General features: G+C 37.3%; 1 protein-coding gene across 4 annotated transcripts in view; it reads right to left on the reverse strand.

Annotated features, from left to right (window-relative positions):
* Positions 1-27,972, reverse strand: part of CADM2 (cell adhesion molecule 2) — a 548,264-nt gene that overhangs the window by 97,455 nt on the left and 422,837 nt on the right. For all 4 annotated transcript variants that reach the window (XM_056493497.1, XM_056493489.1, XM_056493471.1 and 1 more), the window contains 3 exons: positions 11,498-11,650; positions 8,871-9,008; positions 3,068-3,238 (listed from right to left, as the gene is read on the reverse strand). In XM_056493497.1, coding sequence (XP_056349472.1) covers positions 3,068-3,238; positions 8,871-9,008; positions 11,498-11,650 — 462 coding nt within the window. The remainder of the gene's footprint in view (positions 1-3,067; positions 3,239-8,870; positions 9,009-11,497; positions 11,651-27,972) is intronic.

Below are 27,972 nucleotides of genomic sequence, written 5' to 3' on the forward strand. Positions count from 1 at the left end.
GATGCAAACAGAACCCTGTAATTCCTACTGTTCTCTTCTACTTTTCTTTGCTTTTTGGTTTGTTTGTTTGTTTGTTTTTATGGAGCCACAATGTTTTGTCCATTGTCAGGGGCCAGTTGCTTGGAACAAAGAAGGCTTTTCAACTTTCAGCCATTATTGTACAGGGCAGAAATGCCTAGACAAGTTCTTATTGCCCTTTTCTTCTAACTAATGATGATACACTGATAATTCATGAGGAGCATCTATGTACCACAGATAAAATTTCTCAGATTTTAAGAACATGTTTAAAACTCAAGTGCAGTTCTACTGAATGATGTCTCATCTTTGTACATTCATTCTCTGCCAAACTGATGCTCACTCATGCTGTTCTGTTTGACCATTTTAAGAGACTTGCTTATCATTCACAATTGATGCTAATTTTATAGATCTCTGGGACATTAAGGGCATGTGGCAATGCCACACTAACCTGGCTGGAGCCTACAGGTTGTCAGATTAACAAATTCTCCTGATTGAGGTCCCAAAATTCATCAATTTTGCCAGCACTGTTTTTGCCCTGCTGCAAGGTGGCATTGAGGATATATGTTGGATCAGCTTCCATAGGGTCCTGTGAGCATGATTATTGTTAATACAAACAGGATGTCTTTTGTATGTTTGAAATCTTATGGGTTGATGGGAAAAAAGCAGCTTCCAGTGACTGCAGTAATATCCACAACAATGGTGAGCAACACAAGGAGAATAAAATCAAGGAGCCCAGTTCCAGAGTAATGGACTCCATTTGGACTATTTGGGATTGCTCCAGTGAATCATTTCACTCCTCTTTTTCCTTTAAGGCTCTCTGATGAACCATATCATTATTCCTTGAATTTTCTTTTCTTTTTATAAAGTTTCCTTCCAAATTTAACCAGCATTAAGATTTTGGAGTTTGCTGACCATAGAAATGTAGGCAGCAAGAACAAGGACAACAAAAGACTGTTCTTAGTCTTCTCATCACCATAAAATACAATATTCTTTCTCCATAGCTTTAAATGGTACTTCCACTCTCTGCCCTAAACTTCAGCTTCTTTTGGGCACATTTATCACTTCTCTTTCCATGTATAATGACTCTGTACCAGTGCTGGAGAGTATTAAATTGATTGGTGGAAAATTAATGGAGCAAGCAGGAATGATAGAGAACAATTATTCTGCATTATGGCTTTTGATAAGCTGAGTCTGAGGGGCACTAACATAAAGGAAAGTATCAGTACACCAGTACAGGAAATGCCCAGTGCAGTCTGACCCTGTTAGGGAACTTCAGTGAGGCCCAGAAGAGGCAGAAGGGTCTTGTTCAAAACTTGGAGAAACAAGCATAGAGGAGGATTCACCTCACTGCTCTTTAGCAAGGTAGTGCCTTGCTACAAGGGGGAAAACTGGAAGGAAGCAAAAAATATTCAGGAGGTCCTATATAAAAAAAGCCACAAAAAGACTTTTTTGCCTTATGATGCTCGTGCAAACCAGAGCCCTGCCTTTACTTTCAACCCCATTACATTACATTGCAGCCATTTTAAACCTTTTTTAGATGTCCAATTTCTGTGACTACCATTCCATTCAATTTGGTTCATCTCCTGTAGTGCCAACATCTTGAGCAAGGCACTGAAGAAAGAGCAAAGGATTTGGGAGTGAAGGCATGGGCAAGTTCAGTGGTTGATGGCTATGCAATTTAGAATTCAAGGAAATAAAGTTGTTAGGGATTCATGTCTCCAGCACAGATTCATTTGAATATATTAGGAGAGGTGTTTAATAGCCATTTGGTGGAGAAAGGCCCTGATCTCCCTCAGTAAAATGATGGCTAGAATGTTTCAGAAAACATTTTTAGTACATATGCTAATCCACATTCTCTTCATTTTCAGACTTTTTGCAGATGGCACTTTTAGCAAAGTTGTCAGCTTTTGTGCACAGAGAGCTTTTGCCTTTCCTGCATTTTACATGTGCTGCAAGTCTTAGATGCTTATAGAAATATCCCTGTTTAGAAACAAGTTACATATGGCAGAAGTCCTTGACATGGTTCCTCAGGAACTTGTTGTAGCCACTGAATGTTTCCCTGCTTCAGGGACAGCCTGGTCTGGTTTAAAACAGGTTGATTGCACCTGGTCTAGAAAGAGATTCATGAAAGGTCTTTTCCCTTCCCCAGGTCTTACTCTTTGCAGATGCCTGTTGTTGCTAGCTAGGCAATGAGATGCAAAAGTGTTCTCAGAAAATCAAACAGCTGGACCCTGGAAATGGTGGATATAATACAAGTGAATATGAAGATGTCAGCTGATGGTGAAAAGGTGTTCTCTTGTTGTCTCACAGTTTCTAAGTGACAAAAAAACACTGACTCAAAGGGCAACCTGACTTCAGAGTAGGGCACACAGATAGGAAACCAGATTCATTCAACTTTTAAAAGTTGGAAAGCATCATGTCCAGAAGTGCCATTTGAAAAAAAAAATAGCCAGTATATAAAGATGCAAAACAACTGAAGTTTTGATTAGCTAGACTAACAACTTGTGTAGGCCTGGCCTAAAAATAAATCCTAAAGAGCTTTTCTTCCTGAGTTTGAGCTATTAACAACACTACTGAGTTTCATTAACAGGATTCAGCATTATTGAGGCAATCTGCTACAAACTTTGCTTATTTAGACCCTTGTTTCGAGTTTCTAGAAACTTTAAAGGAAAACTGTGAATTATTTCATATTTTGAGAAACTTTCAAGGAAAACTGTGAATTAGGATACTCTTGATGCTTAATAACACATTTACATTGCTTCAGTGATAACCAAAAAAAGACAAATGCATTTTCACTCCACCACTTCTCAAAGAAAACCAAGAATTTAGTCTCACAGTGCTCTCAATGGTAAAGCTCCCATTAAACTTTTTTGAGTCACTCCTGTAAAATTAAAATAAAAACCACACCCAACCAACCAAATACAAACCACAGAAGCTGGCTAAAAGAAAGCTATCTGCACAAAACCAGAGAATTTTCCTCCAACAGACACTCTGAAACAAAACACAACTAAAAAAAAAAAAGCAAGCATGTATAATGTGCATTACTTACAGTGTATTTCTAGAACCTGCATTGCTATCTGAGGTGTGGAGTTTAGGGACTCATGATCTACTCTGCAACTTACAACTGCACCATCATCACTGCGGTCTGCTAGGAAATCCAGCGTGCTGCTGACTGTGAATGTTTTACGAACTGCATCTTCTTCTTTTAAGTATTTAACATCTGAAAGAAAGAACAAACAGTTAGTTACCTTTCCAAAATTTTGGTCCAGTATTAGACAGCTAAATTTTCCATCACAGTTGTTGGGAAAAACATATCTTTTATATCTGCATTGGTCTCTTTAATATAAAAGTAATTAGACTGCAGTTATTCCTCAATTTGCTCTCATTGCCAAAATAGGAGATAAATATTGAAAGAGAAAATTTTAAGACTTTTTCCATGATACTGCATTCAAACAAAAATTTCATTCATTATTACCTCTTGAATGTTTAGATCCATATTTGATATAATCTTTCTCTGTAGGTCATCAGAAAAAGATTGTGATCTTGTCCCACCCTCATTACCTTACATATTCACAGTGTCACTAAATATTTCAATTCCCAAGTTCATTATTATAGCCTCTCACAGTAATGCAATATATGGATATTACTGCAGCCATGTGCACATAGATGAATCCTATGCTTGCTTTATTCATTGCTATTCTGTTGTTTGGGTAGAATTATGCTAATTTACTAATAAAACTAAACCCAGGTATAGCCATCAGTGGTAATAAACAACTGTAAATAGAGCATGTCATGGTATTTACTATAATACATAGATGAGTCCCAAGATGACCAGAAATAAGATTACTGCAGAGAACTTCCACTCACTGCTTTATATCACTCAAAATTGACCTGATACTTTTGGCAGATCCAGTTAAAAATCAGAGAGTTTTCAGCACAGACATTGCAGGGGAGGGAGTTTTCAGCTACACTTAGAAGCATCATCTCAGCTGAAGGTTAAGATTCATATTCAGAACATTTTGTTGTAAGAAATCCATGCTGGAAATGAAGATGCAAAAAACTGAGTATTTGTGTTAAAATGTTTGAATGTATTAACTGGAACATGAGATCTTCTCACACATACTTTAGAATTGTTTTACTTGGTTTCCAACTACTTGTGATACTTATTGATTTTAGTTTATTTCAGAAAAATGGTAAGCTTGTTACATTGATTTATTGCAATGAAAGCTTGAAAAGACATCTATAAATACTTAAACATATATATTAAATTACACTGAGATTTCATATGTCCTCTGTGCCCTAAAAAAGTGAGAGGTTTCAGTTTTACAAATTATACTAAATCCCATTAGAGAACAGAATGACCTAAATAAAATTTCCATGAAATATCAATTTTAGAAAGTAAATCTTCAATGGCTTAAGCTACGTCTTTTTAGATTAAAAATACCTCTGACATCAGAGAGGTGGTCTTTATCATTGTCTCCAGACAGACAAGGACACCATGTAGTTATACAGTTTCCATTTTTCCCAAAAAAATAATTATTTCTTGCCTATGAGAATTTTTCTGCCTGTTTGCTGCTAAGCTTCAAAAGATTTCAATTTCTGCCATGGTCACTATTAGTATTTAGGGATTAGTAGGTGAGAGAAATATTGACCAGAGCTGAAGCAAAGTTATTATAATCAAACAACAAATGTGTTCACTAATATTTAGAGCAAACACATGTGATGTTGTTCCCAGAGTTAGGTTTCCAAATTTAATAATAAGCAACTATATAAGTAATATTCTGCTTATAAGTAATGTGCACATCCCTTTGCTTGCTGACTTCAGGTGGGGGACAGAAGACTCCTGAAATCAACAACTTTAATTTTATTGAGGGGTTGTGGATTCTTAATCCTTTAGAAAAACAAAAGCAGTTGATTTCCTAAATTGATGTTTAGAAGTCTCTCTCTAGGTATCTATTGTGTGACAGAGTTCAACTCTTAGAATTAACTTCCTCTGCAAAAAGGGCAGTGATAAGATTCTACAAACTGTTGGCACCCTCACCAACAGAAATTTTTATCTTGTCCTCCTTATCAGCTGCATTTTCTGAGATGTTTCTTTATGGCAAAATGAAAGTGTGATTACAACATGTGCTAATTGAGTGCAAACCCAGCTGGGTGTGAGAATGGTGGTGATCAGGTACTGGGTACACTCCATCACTCAGGAGATTTTACAGAATTTTTAAATACATCAGTTTTAGCCTACTGTTTCATTTGTTTTCTTGCTGCTCCCCTCTCTCCTAAATATTCCCTTGAAGGAAAGGTTGAACAGAAATCCATTACAAAAGCATTAGTGTGGGAAGCACTGTGATGGAAGAGGCTGGAGGGATACACCTCTACAGAGGAGGACCTGGGGCTGTGGGACATGCTGAACATTAATCAACAGTGTGCCCTTCAGGGCTGAAAGCTAAAACCCACTGCCCTGCATTAGTAAAAGCACAGCCACAAAGTCAGGGAAGTGATCCTTCTCTCTTTGGCATGGGCATGGCTACACTGAGGGTACCAAGCCAAGTTTTGGGCTCTCTGAAGTGAAAATGTAAAATAAACCTGTTGAAAAACATTGTGGTCAGTGGAGCTGTACAAGGACATCTCAAGAAAGTTGGTATTATCTACCCAAAGGAAGACTCAAACCAGATTAAATTGCTGCTTTAAAGTACATAAATTATGTATAGAGAAAAAAACCCAGAATCACCTCAGAGGTGAACAGCAGAAGTAGCTGGGCAACAAACACAAGTTATACCAAGATAAATTTGGATTATGTATCATGAAATTTCTACAAATAATGAAAACACTCCACGGGAGGGCTTTAGAATGCTGAAGAATCCAGCCCAGACAGAAATGCTTCTATGGAATCTCCTGAATTGGAGAAGACCTTTAGCCACTTGATTTAACCTTGGAACAGATGATGGGTCAAATGAAACCTGGGGATCACTTCAGACCCACTTCCATGACAGGTGCACACACAGAAATGCCTGTATCAACTAAAACAGGTTTATATCTCATAAGTATGCATGCTTGATAGGGAAAATATAAATGGAAATGATGGAATGTCCATCATCCATTGCTCATTGAAAGCTATTTAAGAAAGCACATATCTGTAACACGGAAATACTCATCTTTTAAAAATACAGTTTTTCTGGTTTTACATGGCAGATATAATTTTTGTTTACATTTAAACTCAAATTCAGACATGAAATGGCCTTATTATCTAAAAAAAAATCTTCTTTGCTTTAGAGGTTTATCAAAAGAAGATGATCAGTGCCTCTCTGAAATCTTCATGTATGCTAAAATTACAGAAACTTACTCAAAGTATCTTAGCCTGTTGCAACAAAATGAACTGTTTAGTTTTAAAATCCAATCTACCTAGGAAAAGAAAAAAAAATCCATTCAAAATATTCCTGAAGCCTAAAAAAAAATCTTAATATAATTTTGTTGAAAGAGCATGTAACAAATTTTGTAGGAAAAAATACGTAATTTCAAGATGAAAAATTTGCATTTAGCTTCTCCAGTACTTTTGTACTTAATAATCTTCCAGAAATGTCACCAGAATGCTGAACTGCAGATGCCTTTGTTAAGCTGTGCATATATGAGTGACAGAACACTAAAGTAAAAGGTGTGGCACCCAGTGCTTCACATTCAGTCTCTCTCATGACTAACACTTTATCAAACACTATTCCTTTACCAGATGATGATTCCTTTTTTGAGTAATAGCAATAGAGCTACAATTTTAGAGTGGCTTTTTCCCCTTTGGTGCAGCTCTTATCTCAGTGCATCATTTATATTCGTTTGCAACATGCATAATACAGTGTAACACAATTGGATTTACTGGTGCTAGACAGGCGACCTTCTAACCCTTAATGTCAGCTGCATTAGCATATCATTTCATATCTATTTTCTCAGATTTATCATTTCACCTTTTACACTGCACAAAGCTAATGTAACTTCTGCTGATGCCACTGCAGACTGGCTAGGTTATTTTATTTCTAACCTTTGAGAAATGGCAATGTGCTCTTCAGAAGACCTCGAAAACTAAACTGAAATGAATGTGCTCAGTACTTTCCTCCTATTTCGGGTTGTCAGGTGTTTTTTCCCCTTTACTGTTCTTTTTCATACTCCTTTCTTGCTCCTTTGTTTCCTCATCCCATTTTGATATTTTTTTTAAATCCCTTCAGAAAGTCTTGAGAACAAATTAGTTAAAGAGTCAAGTCACCAAATTGCTTGCTGGCTTCAATTACATGTCAGCTGAAGGAAAGGCAAATGTATTACACCAGATTTTAAAACATAATTTTTAAAATCAGACCTTTTCAAATATGTGTTGCCTTGCTGTTAGGCCAGCTGCATCACTTTTTCTCTTATAGTATTAACATGGCTTGCAGTTATTTCCAATCTTAGCCTTGAATATGCATATTCATCCTGACATCTTTTCTGGAGGACACAACCTATGCTGTGCCATGTGTGTTAGCTGTGTTTAATTCTTCTTCTTATTTACATTTGGTTAGATGTTGCATATCTTTCATCAATTTCCTCAGAATTCCCAGTAATGAAAATAATTATTCTGTTTCCACATTTTTTTTACACATTACAAATTATTCCAGTCTAAAATGCTTTTTCCTTTCAATACTATTTTCATTTTCATTAGAAATATAAGGACACCTCTAAATGGGCAGAATTCTTTAGGCAATCATCTGCAATCTTCTTTATTTACCAGTTTTATACCACAGCTCTGCTTTTGCACATTGAACTGTGGTAGAGAATAGTAAAGGAAGATAAATGGTTCTGTAATTAACTCTGCAACTTTGCTTGAGGCAGTTTATTGAGCTAATGAAATCCAAAATATTAGACAAATCAGATAAATGAAGGGTGTTTGTTTATTTTTGTTTTTGAAAGCTACACAGAAAAGGTGGATGTTGAATAATTTATTCATCTGGTCTTCTAGCAGAATGAATAGAGGTGGCATGAATAAATACCAATACCTTATCCTTTTCATCCTTTTATTTTATAATGGGCACCTCAGCTGGCTTGGAGCTGTGACATCAGGAAATTCTTTTCACTCACTCATTCACCAATGAGGATTTAAAACTATTCCAGCATTTTTAAGAATATGGAGTAGAAAACTAAGTTCTAAGCAAAGAACATACCAAGTGAGAGAAAAGATGGGAAGGAAATAAACAGCTTTTTATATGCAGCTCTTCCCTAGCTCACTGCAAATCCTTGCTGTCAGCTTTGGTTTCAGCCACTCAGTGGCTTTTCAGCTATAGCAGATTTTGTCCAACTCCCCCCAGCCCCTGTGAAGTTTTCCTGATCCCCTTTTTGAGAGTTTTGACTCTTCCTCACCAGAGCAGGCTCCATAGCTCTCCCATGGGAGTGCATTCTCTTGTCTCCTCCAGATGGTTCTGCTTCACCTGGTCACATTTTTTAGGGGAGTGCAACCTAAATCTGGGAATTAACTAAATCAGACATACCCCATTTTGGAATGGCACAAGAGAAATGGAAAGGCAAAATGCCAGGGATGAGTGGTCTGACTGTGATAATAATCCAGAACACATTTCTCTATGAAAACTCACAGCTGAGTTTATTATGCTTCACAGAGATCTGAGCAATCCAAAACATCAGTTTTTACCATTTGAAGAAACAATAAAGAGATGGTTATATGACCACTACAGTAAATTACAATCAATTCTTTATCAGTATACAATCCCCTACTCCTTCCATGACCCAATAGGAGCAATTTTACAAACACAGCTTAAAAAACATAATTCTACAGAGTGTATAGTTTTGACAATTGGACAAAATGGCACAAAAATCCTTTTAAATACCTTTAACTTCTTTGTCATTCTTGAACCATCTGATATCAGCTGCTGGCTTGCTACCAGATGTCTTGCAAGTGAGCTGCATCCTCTCTCCCTCCATAACTGGTGAGGTAAATCCAGTAATTTGTGGCTTCTCAGGAACACCTAACAAGCAAACAAACAAAATGCCTCTGATAGTGTCAGCTGCTGCCACAAATGCATGACCAACTTAAACATCACTTCTTCATATGCTCTAAATTCTGGAAACAGGATAATTAATTCCTTGTGCCTTGTCAGTTAAACCTTCTTGCTATTGTAAATTAACCATCAATCTGAACTGTAGTTGATTCTAAATAAATAAAGAAAGCAGAAATTACCAAATTTTCTAAGAGAAAGGGATTGGATTTTAATAAATACCTTATCTCTGTATATTCTGCATGCAGGTCTACTCTAGCTTGTTATAGTATTTCAACTGCTCAGCACAGCAAGCAGGATGACAAAGCACATTAGAAACACAGCTGTGAAAATTAAACATAACTGGCAACAAAAAGCTGAACTGACCTAAGTTCAGAACAGATATTTACACCTAACTAATGAAGACTTTAATATGAAATCCAGGGAAAAGGGAGGGTGAAAATAAATAATGGAGTCACTTTATCTTCAGAGAAAGCAAAACTAAAACCCTGAGAGGTGAAATCACAGCTCCATTGACTGTGGAGAGTTCTTCAGCTGAATACAAGTTCTTCAGAGGAGACCATATGATTTTGACATACCATATTCATAATATTCAATTTGGAAATTGTTGTTTTTCAATGAACCATGGAAGATTTAATAAAAAACAAAACCAAAAACCAAAATATGAAGAAAATTGGGGAAGTTTTGATCGCTGTGTGCATAAATCCATTTAACTTATGAAGACACAGGAGTAACTTACTTTAAAGTAATGTTGATGGCAGTAATTTAAAAATCTCAAAAAATGTCAGTTATAACTTGCAGCTGCAGTGTTTTGGTGCATTCACATTTGTGGCAAGATAAAGGGCTCAGTCACAGTAACTGATCCTGTGCCCTGTATTTAATAATTCAGTTTTTCTACATCTCTTTTCCTAAATGACAGATTATGTACATAAAAAGCAAAGCAGCATCACCTGTTGCATAGTACATCTCTTTAAAAAATCTAGTCCTCTCTTTCAGGACAGAAAATGGTGTCTACTACAATACCCTGACACTTAAATTTTCTAATTGAAAGCAGACCAGTCAATAAAGAGATTATTAGTACTTACAAGGATAGTTTATCTGATTGAAAAATGTAATATATTTCAGTTGCAGAGATCTCATTATCCAGTAGAAAATGTTTTAAGAGTTAAAATGTTAATTTGAAATAGGAAATTATAAATACAAAATGAAAAAAGGCAGGAATTGCAAACTGCAGTTTTCTCTTTTGGAAGGTAAGTAAATGATGTTGGGAAAACTTCATGAAACCCTCCCCCAAAATGAAGGTAAGACTTAAAGGACTGTTAAAGATCAAGTAACTTCTGTTAATAAATATTGGCTAGATATTTTGGGGGTTTTCTTGTCTTTGTAACCTCTTTCTATGTCTTTCTGCCATTTGAAAGGTCAAACTGGCACACTCCTCAATTGTTTAGATCAAAAAGTCCTCTCCACAGAAAGAAGATAAAGCATAGGCAGTTGGTATTCCAGAATATTCTGCTTTGAGTGCTTTTTGTCATTAATGGCAAACTTGTGAAGATTTTTGTAAAATAGTCTCATAGGGACTGAAAGGGAGATGTATTTCATATCCTAAGCAGAAAACCAATTCCCTGTCTGGATTAATGTTAATATTACTGCCACAGAGAATACCTTACATTAGTCCTATTAAATTCAACTGTCTGCCCATCCACATATAAAATAAAACAAAAAGAAAGAAAGAGTCATGTTCAGGGACAGAAGAAAGGGGAAGAGAATAAAAATCAATCTCTAAAATCATATAACCTCTTAGGTTCGCAGGTGTGTTTCAATGAACTGTAGCAATTTTGGCTGATTGGGCCACTGACATTCACAGAATCATATAAAGCTTCGAGCAGAAACTTTATTTCCTGGGCATCTCCCGAAATCTATTGTGTTTCTACGTGTATCTATAACCTCTGGGGAAAACAGCAGAGCACTTAGAGGATAAAGCATAAAAGAAGTGGCAAACCCAGTGAAAATTTGGACTTTATAGACCAAAAAAAAAAAAAAAAAAAGCAGAATGAGCCAAAAAAAAGTGCACAGCTCAAGAAAAAGCTCTAAAGCCCGTTTTTATTTCATGCTTTCTGATTTTCTCCCCTTTGCCCTATCCAATAGATTGTCAGGAGATGAACACATGCACCTGCTCTGCCCTCGTGGTGCTGGGGATGCAGAGGTTATGTCCATTTTATGGAGGGCTCGTTCTGTGGTGTCTGTGTGCTCCCCAGCTCATTATCCTGCCACGGTGCAAGCACTGAGAGCCACGTCATCCTTCAGCACAGCAATATGAAACAATAAACATCAGGGGAAACCACATCAGACGCTTACATCTATCTCCTGCCAAGCCTTAGAGAAGTTCATTCTCATCATAATTTGCCAGGAGCCCGAGGAGTTTAACACTGGCTTCTTTCTGCCCAGCTGTTAGTGCTTACCGAGGACGGTGAGGAAAGCCTTGGAAGTTTTGACAGGCATGGTGAACAAGGAGCAGGTGTACTGCCCTTCGTCCGACAGCGACACGTCGCTGACGCTGATGCTCAGCTCGTGCCACGACGCTCGCACCAGCTCGATTCTGTTGTCCCTCAGGGCTGAAAAACAACAACAAAATCCACATTAAGGTTAGATCCAGCACGTGGACAAAGCGTGTGCAAGAGGTTCCATGAAGGTTCCTAGAGAAATCAGGATCTACAACACAGAATGGACACAGTTGGGCTAGGAAAAGGTGAAAGAATACAGCAACACGACTCCTCTTCCTAACAGCAAGAAGGAGAAATTTATTGAAAAGCCATGGCACATATAAAAGGGAGATTGTGAAAATCGAAGTAGAAAAGACTCATTGGTCAAAGAAGGCAACACTTTGGAAACATGCTCTCTGCAAAATATCACTCACGTGGCTCAGTGGTCAACTATCTGAGTTTTCTTTCTACCTTTCCTTGTTTTGTCTCTGAGAAAGATTTCCAGCCTGGGAAAGATCCTGGCTGGAGCTAAGAAAAGTCAACAATCTGGGAAAAAACCCAATTAGGTTCCCCACGAGCCTTCAGCAGTGTCCACAGCTGACAGTGCAGAGCTGTGGGAAATAGAAAAGGTACAAGACTCTCAGAAAGCTGCAGGAAAGCAAATCTCAGTGTGCAACAGATGAGGGACAAAATCATCAAAGATGATTTTTTCATCCGAGAAAGAGATGTAAGAAAAAATACAGAGAGTTTGCAGAGTCTTATGCAATTGTCTGCTAATCTCAAGTTACTGTATGACAATGTAAATATGTTAAGTATATGTAAATATGTGCAAACATGTTAAGCAAGATAGAATTATGTAAGCTTAATAATGAAGCTTTATCCATTGTTTTAAACCATTACAAGTAAGCACTGTTAGAAGCAAAAGGTAGGTGTAAGTATACTAATTGGATAGAGCAAATGCTTGCCAGCTTTTAATATTATCTTATTGGTTAAAAAACTTAAAAGACCATGTAACTAAGAACAAGTTGTCTGCTGTTGTAAGTGGCTGAAACTGTTTCCATCTCCCTTGCTTGGTTCTGTAAAATGAGGCTGATGGCTGTGATGGAATGGCAGCTGCTCTGGCAGACCCATCCCATTGTTTGTGTATATATATATATATATATATATATATGTAATTATGAGATAAGAGAAAAAAAAAAATCCCAGTACCAACACAGCAGTTTGTTTTCTCTGTGGAATAAAGTAGGAGAGTTGAGCAAGTTTTTGAGTGGTGTATTGAGTGATTTATAACATATATAAACCTAAAAACTACAGGACTTGAGTTACCACTGGCCTTCCTCTAAAAATACCAACAATGACTTTAATTTCTGCCCCCTCACAGCTTTGTTCAGTGCCTAAAATAAATCTTTCCCAAAACCAGCCTGTTTTTCACATATTTACAGATGTTGAGAATCCTGTATCTAGCCCTTCATAGTTTGCCTACAGATTTTTCTCATGTCCATTACTACTAATATTGAACTGGAATATCAGATTTCTCAAATTCTGTAAATAATTATTTTTTATTACAAACAGACTGAAAGTTCCACTTATACATGCATATGTACTACATTTAACAATTTGAGGTAATTGTGTATAGTGGCTTTTCTTTTTTGATTATGAATAAAAATACAATCTCTTCTCATTGCTTGAAAGCAATGAGGGAGAAGAACTGTGTAGATTCACTTAAATTAAAAATATTTATTTAATGCTTTAAAATTTAAAGTATTTTATAACTTATACTTAGATTAACCACCATTTTCTATTGAAAAACTGACAAAACATTCCTATTTTTCTGCAGTAAAGTTGCTTCAGGAATCTGTATATATTATCCAAGCTTTTCCACAGCATAGAAATACTAATATCATAAGTGAGCAAACTCTGTAATTCTCCTAAGCAAACAATAAAAAAGTCTCTAACTCAGGAAGATTAGCTGTATACCTCTAGATTGAAATGGCCTGATAGTGTGTAAAACTTCAGTGAGTCTATTTTTTACCTCTGAAAGTCAAATGGGAGCATGATATTTATCAAGACAGTTACACTTGCATTTGTGAGAAGAGCAAAGGTGTTCAAGTCCCTAAGGCTCTTCTCTCTCACCTCTTTCTAAAGCCTCCAAAGACTCTTAGATTTGTCTAGTATATCTCTTCCAATCACAAAAATAAAAATTTTCACTGTGGTTCTTTTGCTGCTGAACCTTGATGTTCCTGCCCAAGTGCTGTCCATGTCAATCCAGGTAGATTTACACCAAAATAAGAAGATTCAGTGAAGATTCGGCAAAAATCACTTGACATAAGAATGGTATTTTATTTCACAGTACAGACTTTCAAAAAAAAAAAAAAAAAGAAAAATTAAAAAATATTCAAGTTCTTCCAAATGGTTTGATCACCACCACACCCACTTATATAATTTCGCAACAGCAGAAAAAATAGAAAAACAAAACAAACAAACAAGCAAACAAAGCAAAACCAAAAAGCTTCTCAGCACTCGTAATTTGGAAATAGTGATTTTTTTTCCCTCCACTTAATCTGAAAGTATTTTAAAAATAATGCATTTTATCATCTTCTACAGTATTTTACTTTGTTATAACTTTCAGTTGTTGCTGCCTTGTGATAAGGATTTATGCATGTTGAAATATTTTGCTACAGATGGCATTAAGTGTAGAATTCCATGCCCTAAGAACAGCAATGAATTCCACTACAGCACAACTGGCCCACAGATGATGCCAACAGCACATAATTTTGATCCTACAATTGAAATACAAACTTTTTCCATCAGCTACATTCCTACTGCTCCCCTCCCTCACCTCCTCCCCTCCACACCTTTTTTTTAACATTTGTGAAATATAAAAACCTCAGCTCAGTCAATTTGGTGGATTGCTGGTAAAAACAACCACTGGTCAAGAGATGAGATCAGATGTTCCATGTTTCATTATGGAGTGGATTTTTATTGAAAGAACTGCAAGAAAGTTTTGTAATGGAAATACCAACACAGCCTTTGCACCAACACAATACTCCTTTGCAGGAAAGCTGTTTGTCAGAAGCATTTTTGTAAGAGTTGGGTCTAAAAACAATTATCTCTTTCATCGTTTTCAAACCTGAATATTTGTAAGTTTCCTGTCTACACAGATGATAAGCCGACCAAATTTTACTGCTGTGGCTTAGACAAGGTGAGACCTTACAGAGACTTTTTATAATCTTATTTTCTAATTGTATTCCTGTAACTGTTTCTATATCTTCATCTATTTAGAAATACACCAGTTTCTATTCAGGAAATTGATAGCTGTGATGGATGCCACAACTGATTTGTTTCCATTTTCTGTCTCAGGTGCATTTTGCATAAAAGGGTGATTGAAACAACAGCAACAGTGGAGAAACCAGGGGTAATTCTAGCAACTCATGATATCCAGGCATTGTGAGTGGGTGGAGCAGGGTCTTGCTCATGGCAGAAAACCTTTCCCAGCCTGGCTGATGGAGCAAGGCAGCCCCAGGAGCCTGGACAGAAAGCAGCTACTGAAAGGCACCAAGTGGCAAACAGCTCCATCACAGTAGTTCAAATAAAGTTCCACAAAGTAAAATACAAAATGTTCCATCATATTTAATTAGCAGTTGAACACAAAAGAGTAGAACACTGCTCTTTCAGACCCGTCTTTAGAAACTCTTTGTTTTTAACATTTCACTTTGTTGGAAGCCAAACAGACCCTTCTGGCCCCTTCCTGGGGATTTTATCCTACACTGCTGAATCATTACCCTACCATAGTTTGCATACCTATAGAGATAGTAGGAAAAGGGTAATAAAATGGAATATTTTTTTGGCTTCTGGGAAATACACATGTGCCAAAAGCAGGAACAGAGAATACCAGCACTGGCGTCACTTTGCTGGATTCTCATGTTGCAAGCCATTTGAAAATTACAAACTGCAACAAGAAATATAATTACATAGTAAATTCCAACATGCCCTAGGTACATTATTTCAGTTTTCTGTAATTCCCAGGCACATATGATGTAGTTAATTTGCAAGGCATGAAATAATTATGCATAAAACACTTGTTCCTAAGCAGACACACTTCATTTATTTTACCTGTCATTCTCTTTTCCTGTGGAAAAGATTTCCTTTCAGAATGTTCTCTGACACAGAAACAAGCAACCTTGATAATTTGTATAGTTGAGGTAATTACGAGTAAGAGATACAGTCATGTATTCCAACTGCATTAATTAGTAATTATTGAGACTGATGACCATCACAATAAACTGGCCTCCCTGTTCACAATCAGAAAAAGCTGTACTTTATTTTTTGAAAAAAAAAAAAAAAGAAAAAATAATGATCATATGTTATCACAGAGAAATCTTGCAACAGGAATTACAATGGAGAGAAACAAGAATCCTAGAAATTTGCCAAAATGGAAAAAAATCCACATTTCAGAAAAGGCAGTTGGACCTGCTAGATGTAGTAGCCACAGAGCAGCTTCTCTAATATAATTTCATCTGAAATTACCACATCTTTGTAGTATTTTGAGTCATATATTTGAAGAGTGGGGGAATACACAAACAACAAAATCCCCAAATTCTCTAGAGAAATTTACTGATATTTTGAGAATACTAACTTGACATATGCTGCCATGCTGGGATTCACTCAAGAAAATTTTCTTCCTTATGTTGGAGCTCTTTACTCTCTCATGGGAATAACATAACCATTAGTCAGAACCAGAAGGATTTTCTGATACTCTACAGGTCACGCTAAACTCTCTGAATTCTATTACTTATGAAACTGAAACAATCCCTCTGATTTTCAGATTCCAACTTTCTGAATGCAGCACCATAATCTGAAACAGATTTAAAGGGATTTTTGTTGTGGTGTTGGATATACTTGAGAAGCCCCTTTTTCTTTGCTCCTAATGAATTCAACATAGTAAGGTCCCTGTAGGATGATCTACAGAATTTGCTTAAGGTTGTGCATCAGCCACCACCACCAGAGCAAGAAAAAAGAGAGACAGAACAGGATTAAACAGAACAAACCAAACTAGTAATGTTATTCTCTGTCTTCTAAACATGCATATTTCTTTTCAAAAAAGTCACATTTCCTTTTAGAAGAAAGACAATTATTCTATTCATGCCTAACAAATCTACTTGCGTGGTATCTGAAGTCCCAAGATTTAAAAACTTCTCTGTTGTTTTTCATGTGGAAAGAAAATCCATTTCCTCTGTCATTTCCAGTCATGCAAGTTGATTACTTTCATTCAAGTACACAAGAGTGGCAGTGTGAATATTCAGTAATCCCATGTTTTCTATTTCTATTTCTGTATGTGCTGAGGCTGTTCTTACCTCTCAGTGGAGGCAATTCTTGCCTGTCCACAGCACTGCATTTGTGAAACTATCAATTTATGTCCTCAAACTGAGTCTGCTTTCACAGGTAATGCTAATGTAGAGGGAAAAGAATTAGGAATTTCTATGAAACCTATTAAATTGGCTGACATATATACTACTGGTGTCCTATAAAGGTTATAGGTTATAAAGGTAATTTATAAATAAAATCAGCAGAAATAACATAAACAATATCACAATGCTGTGATCTTTGGCTAAAAAACTGTGCAACAGTCTGACCAATTTGCAGATGCAGGATTTTCCCCATTAGGAAAGTGATTAGTAACACAGGTGAGTTCAAACAGACATCCCAAACAATGCCTTTCACAGTTTTAAGTCATATTTCTTCTTCATCACCTGGATGCTGAGAATACTGAATATCACTGAATTTTTAAACCCATTCATGTATTAATAAATTTGGGGCATCACTGAGCTTCAAAAAAATAAGGGTTTAGAAATGGAAGAACTGTGTAACAATCCCTGGAGATAGGTTTTATTTTCATTCAGTGCATTTCTAAAGTGTTTGGTGATCAAAAGGAAGAAACAATGGAGTTAATAGAAATACACTTCTCCCACCTCTAATCATCTGGCCTTCTACTTTATGCTGTGGCTTGCAGTCTTACAAGAAAAGACTAGATTGTTTGCAGTGCTGAAAATTTTGATTAGCTTATTTAGAGAACAATGTTCAAAAGCAAGCTGCTTCCTCCTTTTTAAATTTTTCAGAATTTTTGCATGTTGCATAATGCATCTGCCAAAGACATGCAGCAAATTCCCTTCATCAGGAGAGGTGCTGACAGCCTCACTAAGAGAGGCAACTATTCTGCACCTGCCTTGAAAAGGCCAAAGCACTGGGGACTCAGAACCTGCCTGTACCACCTTATCTATTATTTATCAGGGAGTGCAGCCTCAGATGCTTATGAGGAGAACCCAAACAGAAAGGTAATTTCTTCAGTGAAACAACAACAGTTCTCCATTTCCTGCAATCTGGATAAAATGAAAAGAGTTTAAAGTGACTTACAATATGATCTTGAACACAGCTGCTGAGCTGAGGTTTCACCAGTTGTTGCCAAGTGACAAATGAAGGCCAGGATGACTACATGCCCTTCATGGATGGAATAAAGGAAAATCTCCTGCATGGCTGATTTTCTGCACTGAGCTACCTTTTCTCTCACAATCATGTTCTGTATTGGCTTCTTTCTTCTTCAGAGCACTCAAGAAACATGGCAATATGCAAAAAGAGAGGAAAAACTTGCCTTCTGGGCTGTTTATAATGCCTGTTTCTTGTATTAAAGGAGAAGTGAACTTATTTTCTTCTTGTCCTTTGAGAACCATAAGGATGATATTTATTGTCTGAGGAGGTCTGAGGCCTGACTCTCTTTTCCATAAGAAATTTAAGTTTCAAATCTTTGCAAAACATAGAGGCTTTGAACTATGAAGATGCTTTAGTGTTTTACTGTGTTGAAATAATATTTAGCAGTACCTCCAAATAATAAAGCAAAAATCACCTTAGTCAGGATGAAACATTGTCTTACAAGTCTGTTCATCTGGTTCATTCTCCAACAGGGAATTACAAGATTTCCTCTTATCCTAATGCAACTAGACACGTGCCACAGCACAGTTGCCTAGAAAATATTTAAAACTCATATTTCTCAAATATACAGCTACAAAAATTAAAATTGCAAAATGATCTGGCAAAGTTAGAGATGGATATAATTTAAAATAAATGAAATTCAATAGATAAAAGTAATTGGTAGTCTTATGTACCAAGTTGGAGATGATTGTTTTGAAAACAGTAATGCAGGAAAGGAGCCCTGAGGATTATAGAGGAAATTATTTAACTATATGTTCAAATGCAGCACCACTCTAAAAAGATGAATCCTATTCTGGGGTGTACTGATCCTTGCAATTATGGTTAAAGAAAATGCTACAACGTTCCAAAATAGCATACATCACACTGTGCCATATATTGTAAATTACAGACAGAAGCAGTCTCTCAGTTGGGAAGAGAATTTCTGAAGGTCTACTGATGGACTACTGCTGCAAAAATAATACTAAGAAAATGAAAATAATACATGGACAGCTATAATAAGTCCACATGCACCTAAGTAAAGACTAACAGAAATTAGAATTTTTTTCCTATAATATTGAGGGTAGTACTGAAACGACAAAACACTATGTTTCATGTTAAATGGGACTTCACTGTGAGTGAGAAACCTTAGATAATGACTTTATTGAAGTAGAAGAGAGAAATAAATACTAATCCTCTTGCAAAAAAAACAGTCACACAGATTTCCAAGTTTGTTCTTCTGTGCAGATCAGACCAGGTAATTTTTCCTCATGCTGCTGATGTTGATACTAATCACTGTGCTAGCAGTACCTAAAGATTCCTGACTAAGGCAGAGTTAAGCTTATGTAGGCATTAAAAACTGTCTGGCCAAACAGCACAGAGCTCTGCCAAGGCCATCCATGTATTTTAAAGAACATCAGCTGTATGATACTCTTCTTCCTTGTCAAGAAAGCTCTTTACAATTGCTGCTGGTAACCTTCATGCACTGGCTTTAGTCAGCTTTGAATGAAAGGAGTCCTAAAGGACAGGGAGCACAGAATAACTCAGCCAGATTTTACACTTTTAGCACTGCTGCACAGCCAGGTTCTACTCAGGCCTGCCCAAATGCAATACATTTTTGGTGTGTGTCTGCAGCTGACTGTGCCTCAAGGAAGCTGAAAAGCTGTATTTCCCTGACCTTGCAGATGGTGACATTACAGTTCTGCCCATTTTAATACCCAAGCTTAATGAACCCATGACACTGGAAGTGTTTTTAATAGCATGAATGGGTGTTACTCATGGTAGAGTCATGTTTGTGTTTGTTTTCAATTCCTTGAAAAGTCAGAGTCTTCTAATTTCTAGAGTGCAGTCCTGTTCAAATATATTATTTCAGCAGAATATAGAAGACTTTCTCATTTTCTGATGTTCTGAAAGAGATTTTTCTCTACCTGAGAACAGCCATAAGATGCCCCTGTTCTTCCTGCACTTCTTGATCACATAGATACAGAAAAGATCATCCTTCCTGTAGCAGATGGCTATATGTGCTACAGATGCCAAGACAGGAATACTCATTCTTCCTAACTACATTAAGCAGGCAGACTCCCTAAACCCCTGCTGCAGCCAGTGGAGCAGGTTAGCTTCCTCCAGAGGCCAATTAAGAACAGGTCACTGCCTTGAAAATATTACAGAACCTGGACAAAACAGCCAAGAAATCATCAACGATTGATAAATGTATCTGCAGTCAGCCCAGCAATTGATCCTGGTACCAATGAAGAGTCAAAACCTAATGCACAAATCAATGGTGAAGATATTAGTGCTCTTAGGGATGACTCCCATCTCACTATGGAGGGCACTGAAATATGGAGCAGAGCATCAGGAGAGATCCAAGATGAGTCTAGTGCAATTCCAGGGAGGATTCTCAGAAAAGCTCTTTGATGGCTGCAACATCCTTGATGATAGAGCCCTTAAAGTTTTATGATGTCTCTCATTCAGCCAAGCAGCAGACAATCTCTCTCTCCACCACAGATGCTCCCTCTTTTGTGGGATTTGTCTTAGTTTTCCAGATGCAGATGTGCTGTGAAAGAACCTGTTAGTGAGTAATGGTGTCAAAAACAGATAATTAAAGGACTGGAGCCTCTCTCATACAAGTTGAGGCTAAGAGACTTGGGATTGTTTAGCATGAAGAAGCAGAAAATCCTGAAGTTAATCCAAATTTGAAAGGAAAAAAAAAAAACCAAAAAAACTGTCAGCCCTTTCCAATATGAAACATTCTAGTACCTTTTAATTCTGGATGTTTTTGGGGTAAAGAACCTATATATCACAAAATTCAGAAATGTGATCAATCCTGAAGTTACAACTAAAAAAACCTTTGGTAGATATTCACAAAGATTAATCTTCTCCAGCTTTTCCTGACACGAGCCAGGGTCATGCTGGAGTAGGAACATAAAGGCAAGGGACTGCAACTTCAGTGCCAGGTGTCCACCAAAGCTGCTCTATCACTCCCCTCCTCAACTGGACAGAGGAAAGAAAATAAAATGAAATGCTCATGGGTCAGGATAAGGGCAGGGAGAGATTACTCAATAGTTACTGTCCTGGGCAGAACTTAGCAAAGACTTGGCAAAATTAATTAATTACCAATCAAATCAGAGTGAGAAATGAAATCAAATATTAAAACACCTATCTTCCAACCCTCCCTTCTTTCCAGGCTTAATTTACTCCCAGTATTCTCTTAACTCCTCTTTCCCAGCAGTGCAGAGGGACAGAGAATGGGGGCAGTGGTCAGTTCATCACTCAGGGTTTGCTCTGCTGCTTCCTCCTTGGTGTAGAGGGATCCTCACACTCTTCTGCTCCAGCATTGGAGATAGTCCACCACAAATTTACAACTTATTCACAGAAAGAACTATGGTACTGTATTTTACTGCACAGGATCTAACAAAAGTTGTAAAGTCTCCAGCTTTACCTACCCAAAATCTGACTGGACATGGTCTGGGGCAGCCTGCCCTGGCTGATGCAGCTTGAGCAGTTGGGCTGCCCTGATATCTCCAGAGGTTCCTTCCAACCTCAGCTATTCGAGGATTCCCTGATTCATAAAGCTTCTACCTGTAGCACAATACTACAGCAAAAATAAACAAAAAGTTCTCAGGCATTACTCTCCACCTTTTTGGCTTTTAAATGGCTTTTGTATAATTAAAAACTGATACCCTGCAGAGTGCTCTGCTGAACTGTAATAAAGAAAACTGTTTGAAGACTATCCATCCATAGAAATGTCTTACCTGGTGCAGGGAAATGTTGACAGATTAATTTGATCACCTCTGGAACTGAGAGCTGTTCTGGGTAGGCCCTCCCACAAACATGCCTTTTCCCAGGATAAAAAATATTTTTTTAAAACATTTGATGGAATCAGTGAAAATCTTTCCGGAGAGAACAACAGAAATTGAGAAGGTGAAGAGAAGGGTCCCTGCTATTTGTCTGAGTACCCACAGGTGAGCTCTCAGATGCTCCAGGATCTGGTCTGAGCTGCTTTTGCCACTTGTAGGAAAGCACAAGCTTGAGCCTCCTCCCAAGAAAACTTCTGCATCAACATTGAGTTACAGCATCATGGACAGAAATAACAACCACCACTGAGTTTTGGAAGCTCTGGCAACTTAGATCTTCAAACAATGACTTACTGAATACATTTTTGAACCCTCTATGCTTGAATAGACAAGAGTCATATTGTATTATTTTTATTTCCAAGAGGTCCATTCCGAGATCAGGAAAAGAAAAATTAAATCATACAGAATTTACTAAACTCTTGCTAAAAAAGCTGAATTTTTAAAACAAACAAACAAACAAACAAACAACAACTTTGTAGAAAAATGCTCAGAGCTAATTTCTCTAGTGTCTCCTAAATTTTAAACGTTCTTTGCATATTAAATTTCATCTAGTTGAATCCTAGAAATTACCACCAAAGTGATAGATTAGAACAAAAACGATCCACCACCAATGCCACAAAAAATGGAATAAAATAAAAAAAAATAAAAAAGAACAAAATAAAAAAAAATAAAATAAAATAAAATAAAATAAAATAAAATAAAATAAAATAAAATAAAATAAAATAAAATAAAATAAAATAAAAATTATCAGACTGTTTATGCACAGAAAACTACAACCCTATAAATTTAAGAATAGCAGCAGTTAAACTTCACAGTCAGGTGAAGGGTAATTGGAGCCATATGGATTAACATTAACTCAAAAGTTGTATAGGAGACCATGGGGAGCTTCCTACTGTAAAATCTCGATCATGAGCTTTACACCAATAATTAGAAGAGTCTACAACCAGGGGATGAAGACAAAATTTTGTCCTCATGTGCAAATCTGTCTTCCTAATTCTGCCAGCAGACAAAAAACAATAAGTGGATTAGAGAAAAAAAAGAGGGTAAAAAATGCCTTTGTCTCCCCCAAGAATACTTTATCCTTGGAGACTGCTTAAATTCACAGGTAAGGAAAGGGAGGGGGAAAGACTGTGGGACTACTTGAGGATCTGGCCCAGGTGTGTCTGTCTAGATCCAAGACAGACAGCTCCAAATGAGCCAAGATGAAACATTTCTGACTGCAAGAGACAAAGTAGGATGGGAATGATGATTACACAGCTCAGCAATGGAGATTGCAGCAGCCAACTTCTCTGAATGTAGGCGCTGATCATCCATTTTCAAATTAAAGATATATTGTTCCCTGTGAAAATGAAATCAAGGACTTGACTCTGATCTCCCCCATTACAGAACAAATCAGGTAATGCAAATCAAGTATCATCTTTTAAGGTGATCTCTACTGGAATAAATGTGACAGCAGAGGCAGTCAAAAAACCACTATAATACCTAGGAGGCTCACTGGCACTCTGAGCCCTTATTTGGTCTCTGATATTCCTGGCAATTTATTAAGGAATGGCACCTAGCTCTAGTTGGGGATGAACTTAACACAAAAAAAAAACCCTACAGCAAACATCAGAAACATGAATCCTCATGCCTAAGGAAAACCTTTGGGCACTGCTGAAATTCTTCAATTATGCAATGACAAGTACCTGGCTGAGTTGCTGAGCTCAAGTCTCTCAAGGTATAAATGCCTCCAGGCAACTGCCTGAATTCTCCTGGGTCATTTAGCTGGATTGGGAGTGCAGGATAGATCCTGTTTCTGCATCAGGGAAACTCCCAAAGAAAGTGCTGTTCCACTGATTTCACCCAGGAGCTCACCCACCACACATCCCCAGAATTGCTGGCTGGATCTCCTCTGGCAAGCTGTGATTGCCCCAAGCCTGCCCATACACAGTGACACAAGGGCCTGGTTAGACAGCCCTGCTCAGAAGGGCAGATTCCAGAATTTCCACCTCACTTGACCATCTATTTGCATGCCATCACTGCTGGACTTTGGGACATCTGTCATTTCAAGCCTCCTTTGAAACTGTCCTACTTTATGTGAATGCAGGCATTTCACATATAAATATAAATATAAATACATACTAATTGAAGGAAAGATTTAAACATTTTCTTTTGTTTCTTACCTGCTAGTTAATTTTTTTTTCTGCTTCCTACTGGGAATATTTGCAGTGGCATAGCTTTGGTTTGTCAAGGTGTGACCAAAATCCATTAGGAAAGTACAAGGCCCAGGTGGTTACAGCATGCTCTGAGCAGATTGGTGGACAAAAGGTCTCATTACTGGCTTGCATTAGGGACTGTGGCTAAAAATTTGTCCCTTCCTTCCCATCCCTTAATACTGACTGATGCAGCTCTGTGGTTGCCAGCTAAACTGAGCAGCCTCTTCTGTGTGTCTTTGTTTCAGCATGAGCAAGATCTGACCTGGCTTAGGTGTCACTTTTAGAGAAAAGAGGAGAGTCACAAGAAACACTGAATAGAATCCTTTAGGTTGAAGTTGCTAGTCCAGGTTTTATTCCCCCTCATTAGGACTTCATCATGCTTAGTTTATGTGCCTTCTTCTACAGTAGTCTGCTCCTAATTTTTCTTGCTCTTTCCAGACATTGCACATTCCCATCTCTCTCAGAAATCTGAGGCAGATACTTCCTATGGGCACCTCTGCCTTTTTTGTGGAAGCAGCCTCTGGCTTCCCTTGTGATGAAAAACAGTATTTTCCACATGATACAAAACACTGACAAAATCCAAGTGTTGACTCTTTAACCTCCCATCACACTTATTTGGCTGTTTGCAAAAGACAAACCCCAGCTAAGATTCTCCTTTATTTCATCCATAAATGATACAATTAAAGGTAGATACTGGGCACTAGTTATCAATGTACAGTGCTGAAACCTTCAGAGATTCCACAAGTTATACATAATGAACTTTCCTAAACAAAGCCTTAAGAAATTAAAAATCTTAGAGTCCTTGTTGCTTGTAATATTAATACAAACAATGTTTGACTATGTGAGTTATAAAAAAGTTCTGCACAGACCAGAACTGACAGAGTGCAGAAGATGCTTCTTTTGCTAATTTATATTTTGGTGTAAAGAAAAAAAAAAAAAAAGAGTGACATTTTTATGGTTTCAGTTAAAAACACTTCTCCTCTGAAAAAAAATGGATTCTGGTAACATCAAAAATATACAATCTATACAGGGTATGTGTATTAACTGAGGGAAAAAAATGAGGAAAACAATTGTTAAGACAAACAGCAGACTAAAGTAAACCTGACAGGCTTGAGTGATGACATAATAACCTCTTACTGTGTGATGGTGACACAAAAATGCCAAAGGACACAAAGCTGTCAGTCTTGTTGTTTATTGTCTATATAAGACTAATAAAAGGAGGTTGGAGACTGACAGAACAGACACAGGGACAGTCCTAGGCATTCAGTTTGCACTCTGAAAAATGTATTGATGGATTTAGGGGTGGCTTACTTGTTATTGCCTTTTTCTGCACTACCTTTGTGAGCTCCCACAAACTTTTGATAGAACTTTTTTTTTTTTTAAGCTATCATTGCTTTTTCAAATTCATGTTTAGTAGTTATATTTGCTTCTATTGCAATGCCCTAGTAATTTATTAGTTATCAGCTTATGGACAATTGTCCAACTTAGTTGAAAACAAAATTAAGGTTTGCATAGCCCCTTAGGTAGCATCATGATGAATAATAGAATATTATCAAACAATTATATTTTTAGCTGTCTCAGAAAACAAAGCCTAAATGCATCTTGCCACATCAGCTCCTAACTACTAAAAATGGTAAGTGACACAGGTCTCTGTAGAGCACAACACTGAAGCAGCACCATTTAATTTTAGCACATGAATCTTGTAAGGCAGGAAAAACTACAAAGAGAGGAACAAGGAAAAAATCTACACAGTGAAGTGCTGGTGAAAAAAAAAGGTGACTTTTCTGGTTATTGCTCCATTTACTTTGTAAGAAAAATCTTGCAGAAAATACTCTGGGATGAACCAAGTATCTTTCAGAGTTCTGCAGAATAACTGAAGGGGGGAGTAAGTCTTTGTAGCACAGGAGACAGCATTTGCAAAATTTTTCCACACAAGGATGCAATGCCAGTGAAACTCAAATTCCTGTTCTTTATTACTCAAGAACATCATACAGTTGAAGAAGAGACCCTATAAAGACTCAATGTCCTGCAATTCATTCCTTTCACTGAGGGTTGCACAGAGCTATACTAGAAAGGCACACATTTAAGATTTGCAAGACATATTTTCTCTTCAAGAAACAAATACACAGGACCTTTAATTACTGATTTACTCTACCTCTCATTTAGAAATTAACACTGAGAGGCAGAATCCTGAGGAGTGAGCAATCCATTTCCCACTGAGGCTGGCATGCTCCTCTCCAAAGCACTGAATGTGCTCCTGAGAAACACAAGATCTGCTTCTACTTTGGTTCCTGGTTTGTGGTTTGACCTTGTCTGGATCACTTTTACCTCACTGAGCCCATGATTTCTAACCCCATGCAGCCACAGACTTTTCCTTCCATCTACACATTTGTTCTAAAGTGTTATTAGGGAAAAGGCAAGGTAACAAAGAAAGGTGGAGATTCACCTCTCATTCCAGTGTGGGCTGGAAAACATTCCTTTATTGACACACAAACACAGATTGGCTGAGTGTTTGCAGCTCTGTTCACCTTCTAGTTTCTGGGTGCTGGGGCAGCAGAAACAAGAACTGAACAGGAATTTGAAAACCCTTTTAAATCCCACTGCTTTATGTCCATGTACTTGCTACTGTGGTATTAGAGATGAATTCAAGTCTCCTCACTGACTACAAAACACTGCATCTTCCTCTCCCTTAATTTAATGATTTTCACTGATAATGTTCTTATTTTACAACCTCCAACAAATCATTTTGCTTTAAGCACAACACTTAACACTGGCCAACATAAGCAGAACAAATCATGAAGTGAAGGACAATCAGAACCCCCCTCTCTTTGCTGTGCTACACCTGCATCACAATGCAGTGATATATATTTTAATGAGACCTCTGTCAGTGTGCTACAGGCACATTATTGCAGCTGCTGAAGTTATTTCTCTCTGGCACCACGTCCCAGCACCTGAAAACCCCCAAAGCTCAGACATGCACACCCCATCATGTCTTATTACCTCAGGAATGGAGAAAACCTGTCTGCCACTGAACTTGGCAGCAGGTAACTCCTCCTCCAGCCCTTTTTTCCTGCATTCCACTCACATGTTTCTGGTGACAACAGAGGTTTTTTAATGTTATTTCAGGTGCAGAAATCTGCCAAAGTTTCAGCCATCTTGTCTTCCTTGGGACAAGGCAAGAGGAAAATATGTGAATAGAGGGGTTTTTAATTTACTGAAGTGTGCATTAGCTGAACTGCTTCTTCCTACTGTAGCGTAGTCATTAACCTTCTTAAGAGATGAGCAGCTCTTACAAGCATATCCCCAGAAATTTAATAGACTTCTGCCTTTTAATATGAAGGTCTGTCCTTATTTTGCCTGCATTTTTTTTCAGAAAATATGTACATCTTGTTATTTTTAATAGTATAAAAAAAACCCTTCTGATGACACATTTCAGTCTCCTGCATTTAAAGCAGTAACATGGTGCATTATCATTTAAAAATACAGCCACAAAACAGTTTATTTCTTTTGTATTTTCCTCTGTTTGCCACACTCCATAGTGAAAGTTAGCAACAATTAAATTAATGCATTTTAAAAAACCTATGTTTTCAAGAGCAGCCTAAAAATTTTGCAAGATAGCCTGAAAGCATGATGTTCTTTACAGTCTCCTGTCAAAGTAGCTTTATGCTATGAAAGAATGCAATCTTGACCAAAATAACAATGAAGGGAATCAGTCAGAGCTACTCACATGTAATTCCTGCTCTAACACGTTGCTCATCATAAACAGACTCTGACACTGTATCAGTTTAGTTTCTAGCTCAGAATTTTATGGGTTTTGTAGCTCAAAATTTTAAGTGCTTTGCTAAAGTAACATTAACAATTTTTAAAATATCAAATGGAAATTACACTCACAGCCGTGTGCAAGATGTAAACAAACACTGGCACTGGGAAGAAAACAGCTCTAAAC

This window comes from Oenanthe melanoleuca, chromosome 1 (genome assembly GCF_029582105.1).
Source record: "Oenanthe melanoleuca isolate GR-GAL-2019-014 chromosome 1, OMel1.0, whole genome shotgun sequence".
Taxonomy (NCBI): Eukaryota; Metazoa; Chordata; class Aves; order Passeriformes; family Muscicapidae; genus Oenanthe; species Oenanthe melanoleuca.